Source organism: Acomys minous, assembly GCF_964271855.1.
Source record: "Acomys minous genome assembly, chromosome: 13".
NCBI lineage: Eukaryota > Metazoa > Chordata > Mammalia > Rodentia > Muridae > Acomys > Acomys minous.
Genome location: NC_140495.1, coordinates 40,988,862 through 41,006,693, shown reverse-complemented (window position 1 = coordinate 41,006,693; position 17,832 = coordinate 40,988,862). Strand labels below are relative to the sequence as shown.

The 17,832-nt window shown below is 40.1% G+C and overlaps 1 protein-coding gene across 3 annotated transcripts in view; it reads right to left on the bottom strand.

Annotated features, from left to right (window-relative positions):
• COL12A1 (collagen type XII alpha 1 chain) overlaps positions 1–17,832 on the bottom strand; it is a 116,312-nt gene that overhangs the window by 24,974 nt on the left and 73,506 nt on the right. For all 3 annotated transcript variants that reach the window (XM_084754255.1, XM_084754254.1, XM_084754256.1), the window contains 14 exons: positions 17,109–17,238; positions 15,328–15,447; positions 13,971–14,117; positions 12,743–12,859; positions 12,449–12,595; positions 11,918–11,992; positions 9,782–9,921; positions 8,220–8,343; positions 7,938–8,081; positions 6,253–6,417; positions 5,411–5,449; positions 5,167–5,305; positions 3,019–3,161; positions 1,682–1,791 (listed from right to left, as the gene is read on the bottom strand). In XM_084754255.1, the coding sequence (XP_084610381.1) occupies positions 1,682–1,791; positions 3,019–3,161; positions 5,167–5,305; positions 5,411–5,449; positions 6,253–6,417; positions 7,938–8,081; positions 8,220–8,343; positions 9,782–9,921; positions 11,918–11,992; positions 12,449–12,595; positions 12,743–12,859; positions 13,971–14,117; positions 15,328–15,447; positions 17,109–17,238 (1,740 nt within the window). The remainder of the gene's footprint in view (positions 1–1,681; positions 1,792–3,018; positions 3,162–5,166; positions 5,306–5,410; positions 5,450–6,252; positions 6,418–7,937; positions 8,082–8,219; positions 8,344–9,781; positions 9,922–11,917; positions 11,993–12,448; positions 12,596–12,742; positions 12,860–13,970; positions 14,118–15,327; positions 15,448–17,108; positions 17,239–17,832) is intronic.

Below are 17,832 nucleotides of genomic sequence, written 5' to 3'. Positions count from 1 at the left end.
AAAATGAAAAATATGAACACTTCTCTAGGAAGACAAACAGTATAAGATAATTCCAAGAAAACTTTATCTTGATTTGCAATAATTAATTACTATCAGTGCAGATCTCTGCAAATACTGCTCTTTTGGCTTAAATTAAATGGGTTCCATGAAAGTTGAAATTTTTAAAATAGCTACAAAATGATTAAAAGTTGTTCAAGAGATTAGAGTCTTAGCATCTCCAGTGACTATGAAAGAAAAATAACATCATCATTCTCAGCGTGTTTCTCAATTATAGCCTTAATGGGTTTACCAATGAGCCAAGGCTGTTCCTAAGAACTTTGCCAGAATCAACATCTCCTTCTGGATAGGGATCAGTCAAAGACAATCACAAACTAGAAATTGCTTTCCCAAGGAGAAACTTATCTACTGCGTTGCATCCAAATCTGTAAAATTTTAAGCAAGATATACTGTACTAGCAGACTTAGAGATTTTGTTTGTGTGTTTGTTTGTTTTATTGTAGTATTTATTGTAATTTTATTGTAATATTGGTTGTTGTTATTCTTGGTGTCATCATCATTGTTACTTCCCATGCTCATAAGAAAGCCTCTTGTTTCTTTAAGTTAGATTAGGAAATCTCCTTCTCCATCCTTATCAAGAGTCTATTCTATTGTAGATGGATAGGAGAGGGATGGAATGGGAGGATTAAACAGAAGAAAAGGACAAGGGAGGGATATGGGTAGAGACAGCTAAAACAAAGGGTTATTTGAGGGCTCATATGGAAACCTAATATAGTAGAAACTTCCTTTAATATATCCATATATAAAATCTAGCAAAATTAAATCACCAAATAACAAATAGCTCTCTTATCACCAAATAAAGCTTACAGTATTGGGAATTGGTTACACCAAACCTAATTGTTGGCCAAAGGGGTTCCATGGGGACCCCCAAATAATTATTGTCAGTAATATTGGTGACTATCCATAAACTGATAATAAAGTTCAACCTCTGAAGACAACACCTACCTAACTGATTAAACATGAATCAAGCTAGTGCCTGCCTAGGTCCCTCACCTCTATGGACTAGCTTTCATGGTACTGGAAGGTATTCTGTACACTACCAGAGGAGAAAAGTAAAACCCAACCTGTCTTCAAGCCCTTTGATCTGTAATAGTGACCTTCCTGCAAGATACACTGATGCAACAGTAGCACAAAGCTCGTAGGAGTAACCAACCCATAGCTGATCTGAGTTAAGGTCCACTCCGTAAGATAGAACCCGTGCCCAACACTGCTTGGGTGACCAAGAACCCGAAGCTAGATAGCCAAGGAACCCAAAGGACAGCCAAATACTACTGTTCTGCTATGGGAAAGTAGAAATCAAATGACTCCTAACAACATTCTGCTATACTCAGAGATCTGTGCCTAGCTTGGCCATCATCAGAGAAGCTTCCTTCTACAGCAGATGGGAACAGATCCAAACTTTGAAAGATATAGTGCAATACATGAAAATGCTAACGAAATTTATAGTTTAATTTACATTTTATCTTTTCAATTAATGAAATTATTTTAAATAAAAGTTTATTTGCAAAAGACATAGCTAGAATTCTAATTTAGTATAACATTAAATCCAGTAAAATAATTAAGTTTTGCATTTTAACTTATATTCTTACTCTAAAAATATGACTCAGATAATCTTACATTTTTACCTTATGAAAGCTTCCATAAAATAATGTCTTCACTTCATCTGTGTCAAATGTAACAGTTTGTACTTCGCCTCTTGTATCCTTATTAAAGAAAGATAGTGTCTTGCTGGAAGCTGCAATCAAGATAAGATCATTGCTAAATTATATTCGTGGTGTGCTTCTTATTCAAAGTATACAAATAGTTTTTGTTGAGTAAATTGCAAAAGAAATGTTCAATGTCTTCCAGGGAAAATGTGCCCACTGGTACATTAGTGACGCAATTATGATAGAGTAACCAACCACTTCCTGGTTGAGTCTGAGACCTACTTCATGAGGGGGTTTCAGGCCTGGAACTGTATACATGGTAAGACTCCCACAGCTGAGGAAGACATAGGCCTAAATCAGATGGGGATCTACTTCTGTTCTTTGATAACTGAACCCGCTACCGGACTATCTCCTGGGTATGTTCACAATCATATTTAATGATGTTCTCGGTCTTTATCAGAGAGCTTCTTATTTCTTCTGACAGAGGTTGATGCTGAGACTCCTAACTAGTTAAAGTACCAAGAATAAGTGATGCTGGAGTTCTCAGCCTTAACCAAAACATCTATATCACTCCTTCCAAGACTCAGAGAACACTGAAGAAGAGAAGGCAAAGCTGTGTAGAACAAGAGGATAGAGAAATCTGCTACAAAAACAAAAGCAAATGTCCTCTAAGCATGGCGTGCCAATTGCATTCATGAGTCCACTATAGTTGTAGCTACCTGTACAATGGCCTGCACAAGATTGGATCCATTAACATTATATCATGGAGAAAGGAGGGCTCATGAGGCCCTACCTCTCCATGAACAACTACTGCCAATTAATGGTAGCTTGGGAGGAAGGTGTCATTTTCCTCAGTGGCATAGCCGTTGTAAAGCTGCCCAGATTCCAATAAATAACTTCCCACCAATGTGCATGTGTGTAATTCCAGTTAAACTTAGCACTTCCCCAAAGAGACAAAAGACTAAGGGGGAGGGACTTTGTGGGAAGAATGCTTCAGCAGAGAAGAAAAGGGAGATGAGAGGATAACGGAGGTGGAAAAAAAGGGACTAAGATTCAACTATAGACTGTAAAATTGTTAAAGAACAAATAATTTAACTTTTTTAAATGAATAAATGAGAAAATTGAAATAGAATTGTTTCGACTGTGTTAAGACACAATTTGAATATTTGTTATCATGTTATTTGAATATGCTTAAGCTTAAAACATGTCAAATAAATAAATATATCTGTACCTATATATTCAGAAGATTTATAAAAAGGAATGGAAAAAGTGAACAAAATTATACATATGCCTTAAAATAGGATAAGGTCCCTTACGGTCCGCAATAACTCCAACTTGTGGTCTGTTGTCTCTGTCTGTAATTTGCCAAATTGCAAAGGGGTCATTAGGAGTTTCTGGAAGAAGTCGAAAGAGTAATATGATCGTGTATGAAGGAGGCAGTCCATTTGGATGGAGTTCTCTGTTGGATAAAATAAATGAATAAATAAGTAAATAAATGGGTTATTCATCAGAAAGAGACTCTTTTGAACTTTCACACAAGAATTTCATTATAGATGGTGTTAAAACTTGATTATAGGCATCGGTCCTGATACCAGAAGGAGAAAACCCTGTAAAACACATCAAAGACACAAACACTAATAGATTACTTATAATTTGATCAAGGCACAAAAGTTTGTAAAATGACCCAATAACCTTTGTCTTCCTATCCACAACGAACTTTTGTGTAGATACATAATAAGTTCTCGTTTTAAGGTAACAAACACTATAGCTGCAGATATAATGTAAGGAGAGGGGGATCGTACCAACAGGCTTTAGTTTCTAGTTACAGGGATGTGATAATGTAGGTAAAATGGATTAAAGCTTTCATTTCTCTCTTGTCCTCATAATAGTTTCTAACACCTCTAAATTCCTCCCTTAAAGTCAAGTAAAGCACCTCAAAAAACTTACATATTCTCCAAAATAGAAACAATTGTAAATGTTAAGGCCATGTACATATGCAAACAATTAGTAATGAACCAGGGATGTGATTCAACTACAGGGAAATGAGTTTTGGCTCTCAAGACATGAGACAAAAATATTTTTCCATCTCTTGTGTCCTTTGAGCATTGAGTTAACCATTGTTCTTGGATAATGTTTAAAATAGAATTAAGACATTTCTGTCTAACACTCCATAACACTTTCTCCCTGGAGTCAGGACAAAGGAAGAGCTAGAGAACGGCTCCTTGGGAAAAGGAGCTGCAAGCTTTGGCAGAGGGCAGAGGATGTCTCTGGATGACCCATGTCTTAGTGCCATATTACTAACATGCTCTGTGTGATGCTCCCTTGGGCAAAAACTCCAAAAAACCTAACATGGTGCTTTCTATGTTTTTAAGAGTTATCTTTTAATGTTTCAACTTAAAAATACTGATTTTTCCCTATATTCTCTCCATCTCTCTCATTTAGCCCATTTTTCTCCTTCCTTAGTAAAAGAACAAAAATCTAATTACATTTATTCTTCTTTTCTTCCAGTCAAAGCTCATGACTTCTGTAGACACAATAGGCTACCATCATTTAAAACCATATCTTGAGGTGACTGAAAAAATTAAATATTGAGTAATACTCTTCACTAGAAAACCTAGCATATTGAACCATTGTAACTAAGCATAAAAAGACCTAGAAATTTATAATGGGTCAAACCACACTGTGTGCTCCTCCTTAAAACAAATTAGCTCTGGTTTTAGAATTAGGTTTCCATTGGTTTTCCCAGGGCATTTCAAATTTCAGACACTATTTTCTGACCCTCTCATATCTTTCTGCAAGTTTTGTTTCTTCTTGTCCTTCCTCCCTTGGAGTTGTCAAACGTATTTTTTGACATAAAAGGCTTTTCATTTTAATGAATAAGAAATACAAAATTCTGTTATCATCTCCAGGTACAAACTTTCATGAAATAAAATACATCCAGAGCTAGAGTATCTACCAATAAAAAACTATCCTCCGCCTGTGTGGTCATGGGCATAATCAGGCAGCATAACTATTGCAGCCCTTCCTTTTCTAAAGTCTGAAAGACAAGATAGAAGGTCTACTCTCATTGCTCTCTTATTCCACTCAGCCCCTCTACACCACAAGCGTGAAATGTTCAAACAAACAAACAAACAAACAAACTGCCTTCCTGATTTAGCAGCCTCCCTGGAGTAAACAAAAAACCCTAGCTCCAACTCAAGAGTGTTTTATGCATCCTGCTGTTACCAGACTAAGAGACTTGGATCTGGGAATAGCAAAGCTTGGGCACAGATTTTCTGTGTACCAGCAGCTACATAACCCTAGGAAGGCAATTAAGCTGTGTTGTGGAGAGCAAACTAGGCTATTCAGAGAGGCTTCTGGCAATTGTTAAGTTCCGGGATTCTAGGAAATCAGCAGCAAGTCCGAGAGCCGACCGTTCACTCTAAGAGAAGGGGAGCGCGCCCCCCCCCCACTTTCACACTTACGCTGTGGGCTGATTGATAAAGGCATTCTTCTGAAGCCTGAAGGCTGAATAGCTGGGAAAAGACCCTGACTCCAAGGAGACTCCTTGGACAGAGGCAAAATTCTTTTCTGTCAGGTTGTAAGCTTCAAGCATCTTAAAGCCTTGACATCAAGGAAGAAAATGTTGAGTGAGTACAGCTCAGTTATGTGATTGCAAACGTCTTGAAATCTTGAAATAAATGAGGCAGAGGATATACAAATTCTTACCTGGTGAGGTGTAGCCATCCAGATAGATGAGGGGACAACCTAGAACATGCAATGTCTTTTGAGTATGAGTTACCAACATGACTTAAATAGATGCACAGAAAATAGTAGTGCATGTGTATGAAGCAGATTTTTAATATACTATTTAACTGCTGGAAAAAGTACACACTTAAGTGTAGCCCTGCCTAAGATTAATGCTGTAAACTATTCATACAAATTCCTCCATCATCTGATATCACAAGAACTGTTGTTCATGCTTGAGAGGGAAGAAAAATTGATTTAATCTATCTTTAACATCTGGAGCTCAAAACTGAACTTGAAATCTTAACATTAAAAAAAAATCCTAAGCCTGGACAAATGACATGGCTCAATGATAGAGCACTGTCCTAGCATGCACCACATCCTAGGTTCAATCCCTAGCCCTACAGAAAGATAAATGCAAATAAATGAGAAAGGATAGCTATCTTGTTGTTGTTTCAGAGCACAAGCCAATAAGAGACCAGTTGATTACAAATAAGGGACCTCCATCACTGAAGTTCTCCTAAATGTACAAGTCAAAGCTGAAGAGTAACATACCTAAATGTCATCGACATCAGGCTGGTAGGAACATTAAATATTAAAATGATTTGTTCCCTTATTGGGGTTATTACATCTTTAAAGCTAAAAATGGACCTCTGGCAAGCACCCACTTACACTGATCTCAAAAGAGCAATGATTCATCAGCTTCAAGTGATTTTTCCCAGAATCTATTTATATCCTGGGCTTGATCCCACACAGTAGGGATAACTGCCTATGAGCAGTCGTTTCTCAAATGATGTCATGGCTCTGTGCTGACCAGGACTTACTTGAAGTGGCGGTTTCACAAACAAACGTGATAAGATTGTCCTCAATCTTCTCAAAAGACTCGAAGTCATCCACGATGAACACGTGCCTCTCGCTGGGCTTGCTGGCGATGTTGGCGAGCTCATTGTAGTCTACATCAGCCACACCAACGACGAATACACTGAACCCTGCAAAGCCCCCACGGACAAGGGAATCAACCACATAGCCTCTTTCCACTTTTATTATTTGGGCAACCCAAACTGAAAGCATCAGAAACCGTGCTGTGTTTTCTCAGCATGGACAGCAAGTCATTGTGTTTGATACAAACTCCCTCTAAAAGAAGAACGTGTGCTTTTTAGTGAATATGCATCTCTTCGCTATCATCCTATTTTCCGGCTTATAAAATTCAATTCATTGAGCCCTTCCAAATGACACCCTAACAATTAAGATGTGAAGCTTTTGATAGTGGAAGGACTGTGCAGTACACATCTTCTACAGGTCCACAATTCAAACAAAGAAGTTCAACGGCTCTCTTGATTCCATTAGCAACTTAACCCTCTCTCTCTCTCTCTCTCTCTCTCTCTCTCTCTCTCTCTCTCTCTCTCTCTCTCTCTCACACACACACACACACACACACACACACACACACACACCAGTGCAGAATGGGCTGCTTTAAGTTTGAGTTTTTAAAACTTTTTTTTTAATCAGCAAACTTGGGTTCAAGCACTCTGGACCACTTTTCAAACAGATACTACAGTACTTACTGAAAACAGACACTCTACTATTAAAGTAAATATAAGTAGTGCTTATTATAAATTCCTAATTTGACATCAAAAGAAACAGGCTATATAAGGACTAGAAAAGGACCCAGGCACAGGTTCGAGAGGAGCACCCGAGATTAAATGTGTGTGAAAACTCCATAAGAAAAGCTACTATTTCATATGATATAATATATTATATGGTAACTTAAATTTAAAGATAAAGGAAAATGGAATGACTTCATGCTCAGCGTGACTTGTAATTTCAGCCAAATGGTTACATGTGAGCTGATGTTCCATGTAACAAAGTCCTCTGCTGGTGAGCACAGCAGATCACACACAGCAGAGAAGACGTTCTAAAATATACACACCTGAGGCCCTGCTCGAGACAACGGCAGGAGAGGTGGTGTTAATACAAATACCAGAAAGCCCTGCTTTCACCTACAATAAGACTGATCAACAAACCAACAGAGCCATGTTTTCAAGGGACTTCTAGAATGTGTCTGGCAAAATCAGCCCAGCACTGCATCCCTGAGACTGCCATACGTCTTATTGCCTATTGACCATCTTCGTTCACTCTGCATCTGCGAGGACAAGCTTAGGGCAGAAGAAATCCTATGGCTTTCCTTGCGCGGAAATCAGTCTCAACGTTCCCCTCTGCCATAGCAAGAAGCTCAGCAGAGGATCATTCCATTAGCATAGCTTTCTGCAGCCTTCCACTCTCTTTGGGGAGATTCAGTTGGCAGCCCTGAGTCACATCTCATGCAAAGAGTGCATGTCATTTTTAAAGAACTGGCAATCTTATTCCATGATTAAATAGACACTAACATTATAATTATGCGGCGAAACAAAATAGAGTGAAAACTTAGCAGCTTGGGACTTTTATAGTCATTCTCGCATTCTTAAAACTTTAAAGTCTTATATGCCGCGACGTTGCACACTGGGCTTACCTGACTGCTGGATGACAAACGCCGCCTTCTTCACCTCATCCTGGGACCGGCCATCTGTGACCACAACCAGCACCTTTGGGACATTCTTCCTCATGCCGCTCTCCCAGGTCAGGACTTTCTCCTTGATAAATGTGAGGGCCTTGCCTGCAGAGTGTGGTTTGACCAGGCCCAGTTGACAAGGGTGTGACTACTACCGTGAGGTGATCGCTGGCTTCCTCCACCCCTGCCTTCCTTCCCCCGCCCTGGGAAGAGGTGCCCTGCACCAGTGCCACAGCACTCTACCTGTTCTTGTGTTCCCTCCTCTGTACCGGATGTTCTGAAGGGCCCCCAGAGCTAAGGCCTTGTCGTTGTATGTGTTCAACTTAAATTCAGACTTGACCTCATCACTGTACTGCACAAAAGAAACCTGGAAGGAAGGAAGTTTTGTGGCAAGTGTCAGTCGTACAGTTTGATCTCAGTGTTCCAGCGGTCCCTCCAGTGGCAAAGTGGGTAGATCAGGGTCCTGGATTTGACAGGCTATTTCAAACTCTTAAGACCTAATACCAAAACTGTGACTGTTGTCATTTACGTTCTTTCCTTGCCTATCTCCAATGAGCCTGCCATCATTTCAATTAATGCCCAAAATATCCATACGTGCCTTTCTCCAAAATGTAAGAAGAGATGGGTTAACCAGTCTAACTGTGAGATCTCAGTGTCAGAAACAAGAGCAAAGTTGTCCCGACTCGTGGACAGTTTGGCTCTCAGCCACCTGTTCCTTCTCATGGGCTTTATTGGTTTCTCATAGTAAATTAAAATGTCATAGCATGATCATAATTACTACTCATGACAAACTTAGTAGCAGTATGACTTGCTTGCAAATGTGACTTAGGGGTACGCAGTCAAGATTCATGGGGCTCAAGACCTAGTTCTAGCTTCCAATAGCTGCATGACACTGAGCAGTCCCGACTTTTCTGGACTTTGGTTTCCTAATCCACAAGGTCAGGATAATTGTATTTACCTTGTGGGATCGCCTTAAACATTAGTGATCAAGTGAAGGTAATAAAATGTAATGGATACTGTTTTTACAAACCCAAGAAATAGCTAATGACAGCTTGGATTACATTCTCAAAGGAGCTTGGAAGATCACCTACAAGGGTTTAGAGAACCAATTGAGTGTGGGTGTCCATCTTCTTCTGGGTATCCTGGCAGCAGTGGAGTATTGTCTTGGTTTTGTGGCCAGTTACAATAAAATGACTAATTACTCTTTGAGACTTCTTGTAGAAACATAAACTTCTTTAAGCTTCTACTCTAGTACAAAAGAAAGGATACTGGAAGTGACTCCACGGTAATATAATTGGTAATTACCATCTTAGAAAAACAAACTAAATATCCTTGGGTCACTAATGGACATCCTTCTGGCTGGGATAATGTATGCAATGTAATCATAGAGTAGACGCCCGCCCTTTCCAACCACAACTCTCATGTTAAGGGCACGACATGACAACGCACTTAATGTGCAGAACTTTGGATGACCTCTTCCATGGAATGTGCTTTGTTGGAAGTTTCAAGTGGAATGTTAGAATCCCCTAAGTTCTCCAACAGGAATATCATCTAGACAAAGAAAAACGCTAAAGGAATGTTTGTTTACTGTTTGTTTATCCCAAGCACCGAATTACTTCCCAAAGACGCCTGCAATGGACATAGCAAACCATAAAGGTAAAAAGACAGAAATCATACTAAAATGACTTTCTGACTTAATAGAGAGTGGAGAGAAAATACTAAGCATCACAAATAAGAGTAGACACTACAAATAATGAAATAATATGACAGTATGAATCTGTAGTCATCAGTGATGCAACACTCACCTGAATCCCACCAGGGTTGACTTCATCAAAGGCCCCCACAGTATTAAAGATAAATTTTACAACTTTGTTAAAATTGTCATCTCCAATACTCCAAGAGGCATCTGTCAAGAACACGATGTCTGCCTTGGCCCCTTTGCATACTGTGAAAAAAAAAAAGAGTCCCGATCTCCTTAATTTCCTCATGATGTGGGACTGCATAGTTGAAAAGCATATGAAACATCACTAGTCTAAATGTTGCTATGTGGAGAACAGCACTGTCTTTGAGCCAGTAAGAAATGTGGCCTCCTGGGCCCACCCAGGCTCCTGAGTCAGAAATAGAAAGATGGCCAGATAGTGCAAATGTACAGTGAAGTTGAAAAGGCCTGATCTAAGTGACCTTCAGCTTTGGTTCTGGGAATACACTGATCAGCTTCATTACGCAATGATAGCCTCTTGTCACATGTAACCCTTCAAGCTGCGCCAGACAACGAATGAAGGGAATCAATTGAAAACAGCAATACCCAAAGTTAAGGAAAGGCCATCACAGTGGGTCAGGAGAGTCTCAATATAATTATCAAATTAGCACAAATAAAATGGCTTTTTTTGTTTTTTTACTTTTAAATTGGAACATCAGAACCATAAGCAAGGAAAGAAAAAAGGAAAAGATAAAATCTTTGACTTGACTCATTTTGGACCTGCCATCTAAGAGAACATTTTCTAGGGCAATATTTAGAAAAACTTGAGTTCATTCAAACTTAACATATAAAAATTCTATCTTCAAGAGCAAAGAGGAAGGTAAACTATGGGCTGTGGGTGGTAATAATGTGTGGATGGAGGGTCAGGCACTGTTACAATGCACCAATCTGGTCATGAGAATGCTAGGTGGGAACAGAGGGGTAGGGAACAGAAGGATATGGTAACTAGGCTTTCTGCTCAATCTGCTGCTGAACCTAAGACTTCTATAGGAAATCAAAACTAACTTTTTAAAAAGTTAGCATGTTTTAAGCCACAATTCTTTCACCAGTCTAACTCAAAGAAAGCCCTTATTTTACCTTTTAAACAATACACTTCCATTTTTAATTTTAGTTATATAGCCATTTTAATAAGGCTACAACCATCTAGATCCTTATAATATTAAAAGAAACACGGAAAAATTGAAATGTTTATTTAAAAAAATCAAAGTGTGGAAAAAGATTAAACCAGCAATTGTTTTTTGCTTAAACTGAACTTGATGCAACACTAAAAAGAAAAAAGAAAATGCTCCCAAATTACAGATGGCTGCCTTCATAGCTCAGTGTGTTTTCACCAGTTCACTGCAACTGACAATTGTGTCTCAGATTTTGATGAATGGAAATATTTTTAGCTTTGTGTAATCTGCGTCTCTTCTCAGTTCAGAAGCCAGGAATTCCAAAGTCAAAGGCCTAAGTGATTAGGTTTCAGATGTAGCCAGAAAGGTCCACCAGTGCCTGTTGACACCAGCAGTCAGGAGAGCAAAGGGGCTACAGTGTGACTGTGGAAAATAGAAGGTCCTGTTAGATCTTATGCTGCAAACTGAGGAAGCAAGGTCCCAGCTGAAGGCCTGCCTTAGTTTATAACTGATTTGACTCAGCCCAAAATGTGCCTAGAAAAAGCAGAAGAAATTACTGATGGTCTTTGTTTACTCTGTAAAACTCCCTATCAGAATGTTCTGATCCGAGAAAGTCCTCGTTCCTCCCGTGTGCAGGGGGAGGCAGGTCCTCCGCACCCTGGTCCCTCCGAACCCTCTCCACAGTAGAGTGGAGAGTGGGATATGACTTTCTCACATACTCTGGTGCCTCACCTTTGACCATGTCCCCTGGTGGGGGAGACCTGATGGCACTCAGAGGAAGGACAGCAGGTTACCAAGAGGAGACTTGATACCCTATGAACATATAGAGGGGGAGGTAATCCCCCTCAGGAACAGTCATAGGGGAGGGGAGTAAGGGGAAAATGGGAGGGAGGGAAGAACGGGAGGATACAAGGGAGGGGATAACCATTGAGATGTAACAAGAATAAATTAATAAAAAAAAATAAAGATGAAAAAAAAAAAAGAATGTTCTGAGTCAGCTGTAGATTGTGTGTATGTGGCCTAAGCCTAGGATCCCTTATAGGCTGGCTTTTTATGTTAACTTAACTTACCATCACGGGCAGGTGGAATAGTGGGAGGAGGAGAAGGCGTGGGGGGTTCTGTGGGAGCCTCTGTTGGTTTTACAGCTAGAAGTTCAAAACAACAGTTAGAAAAAGTGCACACTCCCTTATCCCACGAGGAAACAAGTACTGTAACCCCTGAAAAACAAATCGAGACTCTAAAAAAGCGGAGGTCTAGCCCGTTGGCTATGACAAAGGGGAGACTCCCTTCTACCTAGACTCTGCCGCCTCAGTCAGTTCCCAGATCAATTATGCTGCAGAAAGCAGAGGTTCAGAAGGAGAAGCCACACGAGTAAAGGCCAGTAATATGTTCACCTTTTACTGTCGTCAAAGCCATCTGTCTCTTCTTCAGCCCTTTCCTTAAAATACCACCGATAAAGATAATCGCTACAGACAAAGGTCTGAGCTAGCCACACACTCTGCTCGTCCTATCACTGCTACCAGAGGCGAGAAAGTCGGCACAGGTGTCAGTGTGCCTCCCACACCTGGAACATTCTAGTCTCCAGTTTACTCAAAACTTACTGGTCTGTTCTTTGATGGGGACGCCCGGACCTTCGAGATTTGGTGTCTGCACAAAAACAGTGACACTATACTCAGCCTCTGGGGAGAGGCCAGTGAAGCAATGACTGGTCTCTGATCCTCGCACTGTAATTTCTTGTCCTCTGGTTCCTGGTTGTGACAAGGGGAAAATACAAGTGTTAGCACCCATTATCTGTAAAGGCACATTTCCATAATCATTTATAAACAAGTGAAATCAGCTTGGCTTCCGGTTAAGATGTTTTTACTACCGGCTAATTATTTTTCTTTTACACATACCATCTGAAGGGCTCAGTTTTAGCCTGTAGGAGGTAGCTGCCCGGTGAGGTGACCATTTGACACAGAACGTATCCCATCCAACCTGGTAAGTTTTCAGATCTGTCACATTTAAGTATACTACAGAGGAAAGGGGAGAAAAAGTAGATTCACTTTGTATGGTAAGGGAAATAAAGCATACACTTCACCATTCTACAAGGTTCAAGCATCCACAGTTGATGAAAATTAAGACAAAATCTTAGTGTCCTGTTTTGAGAAGCTTACATCAAACCTGTATGAAAATGTGCCAGAGAGAAGGCCCTGCTTCTCTGTCAGTGAATTTCTTTCCCTTTTCCTTGAGGCAGGGTCTCACTATATTGCACTGGCTGTGCTGGAATTCAATATTTAGACTAGGCTGTACTCAAACTCATAGAGAATCACCTGCTTCTGCCTCCCAAATATTGAGATTAAAGGTGTGTACCACTATCCCCAGTTTCTATCAGTGATTTTTTTCCCAAGGAAAAAAATATATAGTCCCTCAAAATTATGACTATCATTTATGGAAAATAATACGAAAAGCATTTTTAAATACTAGCTGCTGAATCATTATTAAAAAAAACTTAGGGCCAACAAAACATAAGAAACAAGTTACTGATTAGGTATTTCCATTAGATTATATCGGTGAGTGCAGGTGATGCCTATGTTAATATTCAGTGTCCAAAAACCCAGCAGCACAACTCTATACACATCACTGTGTGTTAAATGATATTGTGCAAGTTTAATATTTTAAAAATAAAAGTACAATATTATGTATCAAACAAATATCACTTTCTCTTCTTAAATGCATGTACATAGTCTACTAAGTTACTTAGAGATTTATAGAGATGTTTTGTTTAACTGGACAAAAATGTTCTACCTATGTCAGTTGCTCTCAGCATGTGGATTGTGACCTTTCAGGGGTTGAAAGACCCTTTCGCAGAGGTTGCATATCAGATATCCTGCACAGCAGATATTTAGAAGAGTAGCAAAATTACAGTTATAAATTAGCAATGAAATAATTTTATGGTTGGGGGTCAACACAACATGAGGAACTGCACTAACGGGTCACAGCGTCAGGAAAGTTGAGGACCACTGACTGACTCATGTGATGTGGCAAAAACTGTATACATTGGAGAAGAGAAAATTATAGGAAGATAGCCTGGCAAGTTTTACTACACCATTTCTTACAACCACAAAGTAATGCACAACTCACACGTGGTTCCTTGATCTGTGAGGGGAACACTGAGTCCGGAGTCATACTGTGCATAAACACTGACATCATAGGTAGTGCTGGGGTGGAGATTGTGCAATGTATATGATGTCACTTCTCCAACAAAGGCTTCCATGGGCTCGTTGGAACCTTTGATGACAACAAAAGGACACAGAATTATATAATCACTAGCTTCAGGTTCTGTTCAAAATTAAAGTGATTAACTTGGAAAAATCCAATAAAATCAAATAGTTGGATGGATGCGTTAATTCCGGCAGTTCTTAAAGCACTTTTTACTGTAGGCATGCCATGTTGTTTGGTGACTAGGAGTCTGGATGTGCAGCTAAAAGTCTTCATTCTTCTCCTCAAAGTGTGGAGAATAAAGTCAGCATGTATTGATGTACCTTTAGTGAACCCAGTCTCTCCTTTCCTTTTGAAACCCTGCTTTGCCACCATAATGCTTTCCACAGACCACACTCAATTAGCACTTTTATTTATTGTGGTGATGACCTAAAGGCACCTATGTTGGACCACATTTCACATTTTTTATTTACTGGAGGTCCTCGGTTATTAAAGCCCTTGCACACCTGAGGTTCTCTGTGTGCCTCTGGTGCAGTTCACATTTGCTTTCTCTTGTTTTCTCACCTTTGTATTGTTCACAGTCTTCCAGGGCACATGGAAGATGCCCTAGGAAATTTGACACAGAGATAAAATAGGAAAGTGTCAAATCGTTTATGGAAGGTGCAGTGGACTTAGTTGAAAATGTCATTGGGAAGTTGAAAGCAAGCCGGAACAAACTAAAATGCATAAAGCCTATGCCTCAAATAGAACAATTTAATTGTTTGTGTAATGGGGAAAATATAGACATTAACATTGGTTTTATATTCATTATTTCATTATCTTCACAACATGGATAACCCCAGAATATAAGCGTCTTCCTTGATAATTTTACCCAGTGTATTTTGATCATACTCATTTCCATCCTTCCCCCAACTCCTCCCGGATCGACCTGTATTGCCACACCCTCTCCAAACAGTGTGGACTCTTTTTGCTTTAGCAGCCAGGCCCACTGAGTTCAATTTGTGCTGACTACAAACTCTAAAGTGTGAGGCCATGCATAGGAGAATGGTTATAGGTCAAGATTTTCAATTGTAAAATTTAATAAGATTCCCATTTACATCCTGAGTAACAGTGATATTTTAGGCCGATGGCTTAAAGGCTATTTCTGGAAATAGCCCCTCTAGTATAACGGGAGTTGACATTTTTACAGAAAAATCTAGTAGTAGGGAGTGCAATGGGGTGCCATCACATGCAAATAACTTTCCAATATATCCCTATTGTGACAAATGTGCTTTCTTACCAACTGGCTTGTATACAATTTTATATCCAAGAACTGGTGAGGGTGAAGGGTCCCAGGACACTCGGAACCTTGTATACCATTCATCAGAGATGTGTATGTTCTGAGGAGGAAGCAGTCCCACTGCAAGGAAACAGTTGGCACATCACTGACTTGATAAGGACATTCCCAGGAAAACAGTCTGATTTTTTTTTTACTAGCCTGTGATTTCTTTATTCGGAAAATAATTTAAAAGCCGTTGTCATGCAGTTTTGCAAATTCGAACGGCAGTTCAAATGGTCTCTGGAAGGGATGGTTGTCAGAAGATCTCAATAGCGAGAGCCTGAGCTAGTGTGTGATAAGCCTCAGAATTAAAGACAATGAGAGCAACCTCAGGTCTTTAGAAGGTTGCAAATTGCACAGCATTAGAACCAGAGACAATCCGGTCAGAACCCCATTCCATAAATAAGGCAAAGTTTTCACAATAAGCTAGCAAGATAATGACTAAAGCAATATTTTCCCCATCCCACGCTGTCTTCCACACAGACTAGTGTCTCGGTCGGCCCGAGGTTTGGCCCCAAATCTGTAATCTTTCCCAAAATATGTAACTTGCAGAATCAGTGCTGTTTGAGCGGTTCTCTACACGGCCACTGAGTTATCCACCGCATCACAGAAATGACTAATCCAACACGGAAACTGTGTGTGCCCACGCAGGGAAAGTAGACACGGCTTTGGCCCTTCCTAGAGAAGTCAACGTTTATCTAACATTTTGGTAAGCACAGAATTCTGAAAGACCCCATCTTCCCCCAGAAAGCTATTAAAATAGATTTTAAAGTTGAGAAAGTGGGAAAGTAAGCTGCTCAGCTGGAAACACATCTACAGTCACTAGAGCGTCCATATATTCCGCAGCTTTCCAAGCTGTGGACACCGAGCAGAACCCGCTTGAGTCAGCTTTTCTGTTAGAAGCCTTCCCGTGTTACCTTTCACAAGTTCTCTGATGTTGTCAAGAACATTTAAGCCCAAAAAAGACTTTCAACAAGTGAGTAAATAAAGAAATACAGACCATGTAACTAAGTAGACTTTCTGAATGAAGTAAGAAACACAGTGTTAGTATTTATAGATCCGGAGCCTAGGCTGCCTTGTGGAAACCAGTGGCACTCAAGCCTTGGCTGTTATGCATCAGAAAAGCCACAGACCATATCTCAGGCCAAGTGCCTTGGCACCTCTAGAAGAGTCTTCCAGGTAAGCATATTTTTAAAGGTTTTCAGGTGGAAAAGCAATTTAGAAACTCTTTTAACCAGGTAAAGTTACCACCAGTACAGATTAAAGAGTGGGCCTGAGCACTGATTATCCTCTGTAGATTATCTGCATGTAGATTAGCTACATTTTGAGAAAGATGATTCATAATCACTTAGTTCTTTATTTCTGCATCAAGGCTCAATCATAACAGAGGAAGCCTAGGGGACACTACGTTGACTCATAGCTATAGCCTCTCCCAACACCACGCCAACTGTAACATTACTCAGGGTACACTGTAAAGAAAAATAAAATTTATCTCAAGCAATGGAAAATATGCAGATTCTTGTCACCCCTTTACTCCTCCTACTGTGGCTTTAAAAGGTTAAGAAATAAATTAAGCTCTTGTGCCATCATGTTAACGAGATTCGATGTGTGACGTAGAATACGATGTGTGATTAATGAGCTATGGTGGTAGAGGTAGGGGTTCTCTGGCTTTAAGTGGTACAGTGACATCCAAAGCATAAACACTTCAACCAGGGGAAAAAAAAATATAAGACAATACTGACCAGTCCTTCCGTTTCCGGTTAGATGGCCGCCATCTCCATCCTCATAAATGGCAATGACAGTGATCTTATACGGAGTGTCAGGTTGCAGCGGCTGCAATATTGCATTGTTTCTCCTGCCCGGAACTGTCGTCTGTAAGAAAGTGCAATTGAACACTTATTTCCAACAAAAAGACACCTGGATGAGAAGCCCATGCTGTTATACAGCCCCACAAAAAAAAGTGTTCTTTATACTCTTGTTTATAAATGCTCAGGGAAAGGCAAATTATCTAGGCTGCCTCTACTTGGCTTGGGAGAATAGTTTTAGGCCTGGCAGATATGGGCTCAAATCTCAGATCAGCCACTTTGCAGTCATGTGACTGGGCATCTCTAGAGGAAAGCACAAGGTCTAAAGGCAATAACACAGCCTCCTCATTGAGCCTGCTGCGTCTGAGTTTTACTATTCCATCTGTCGTTTTATTTCCAGTTAGAGGCCATACTATGCACCAGGTGTCCATTAGTCAGCAATAATGGGCAGTTTTCCACCCTCAAGAATATTAGCTTAGTTGAGGGTGTGGAAAAAGAGGAATACTCCTGCATTGCTGGTGGGAATGCAAACTAGTACAACCACTTTGGAAAGCTATCTGGTGCTTTCTCAGAAAAATGGGAATAGGGCTTCCTCAAGACCCAGCTATTCCACTCCTTGGAATATACCCAGAGGATGTACTACTACACAACAGGGACATAT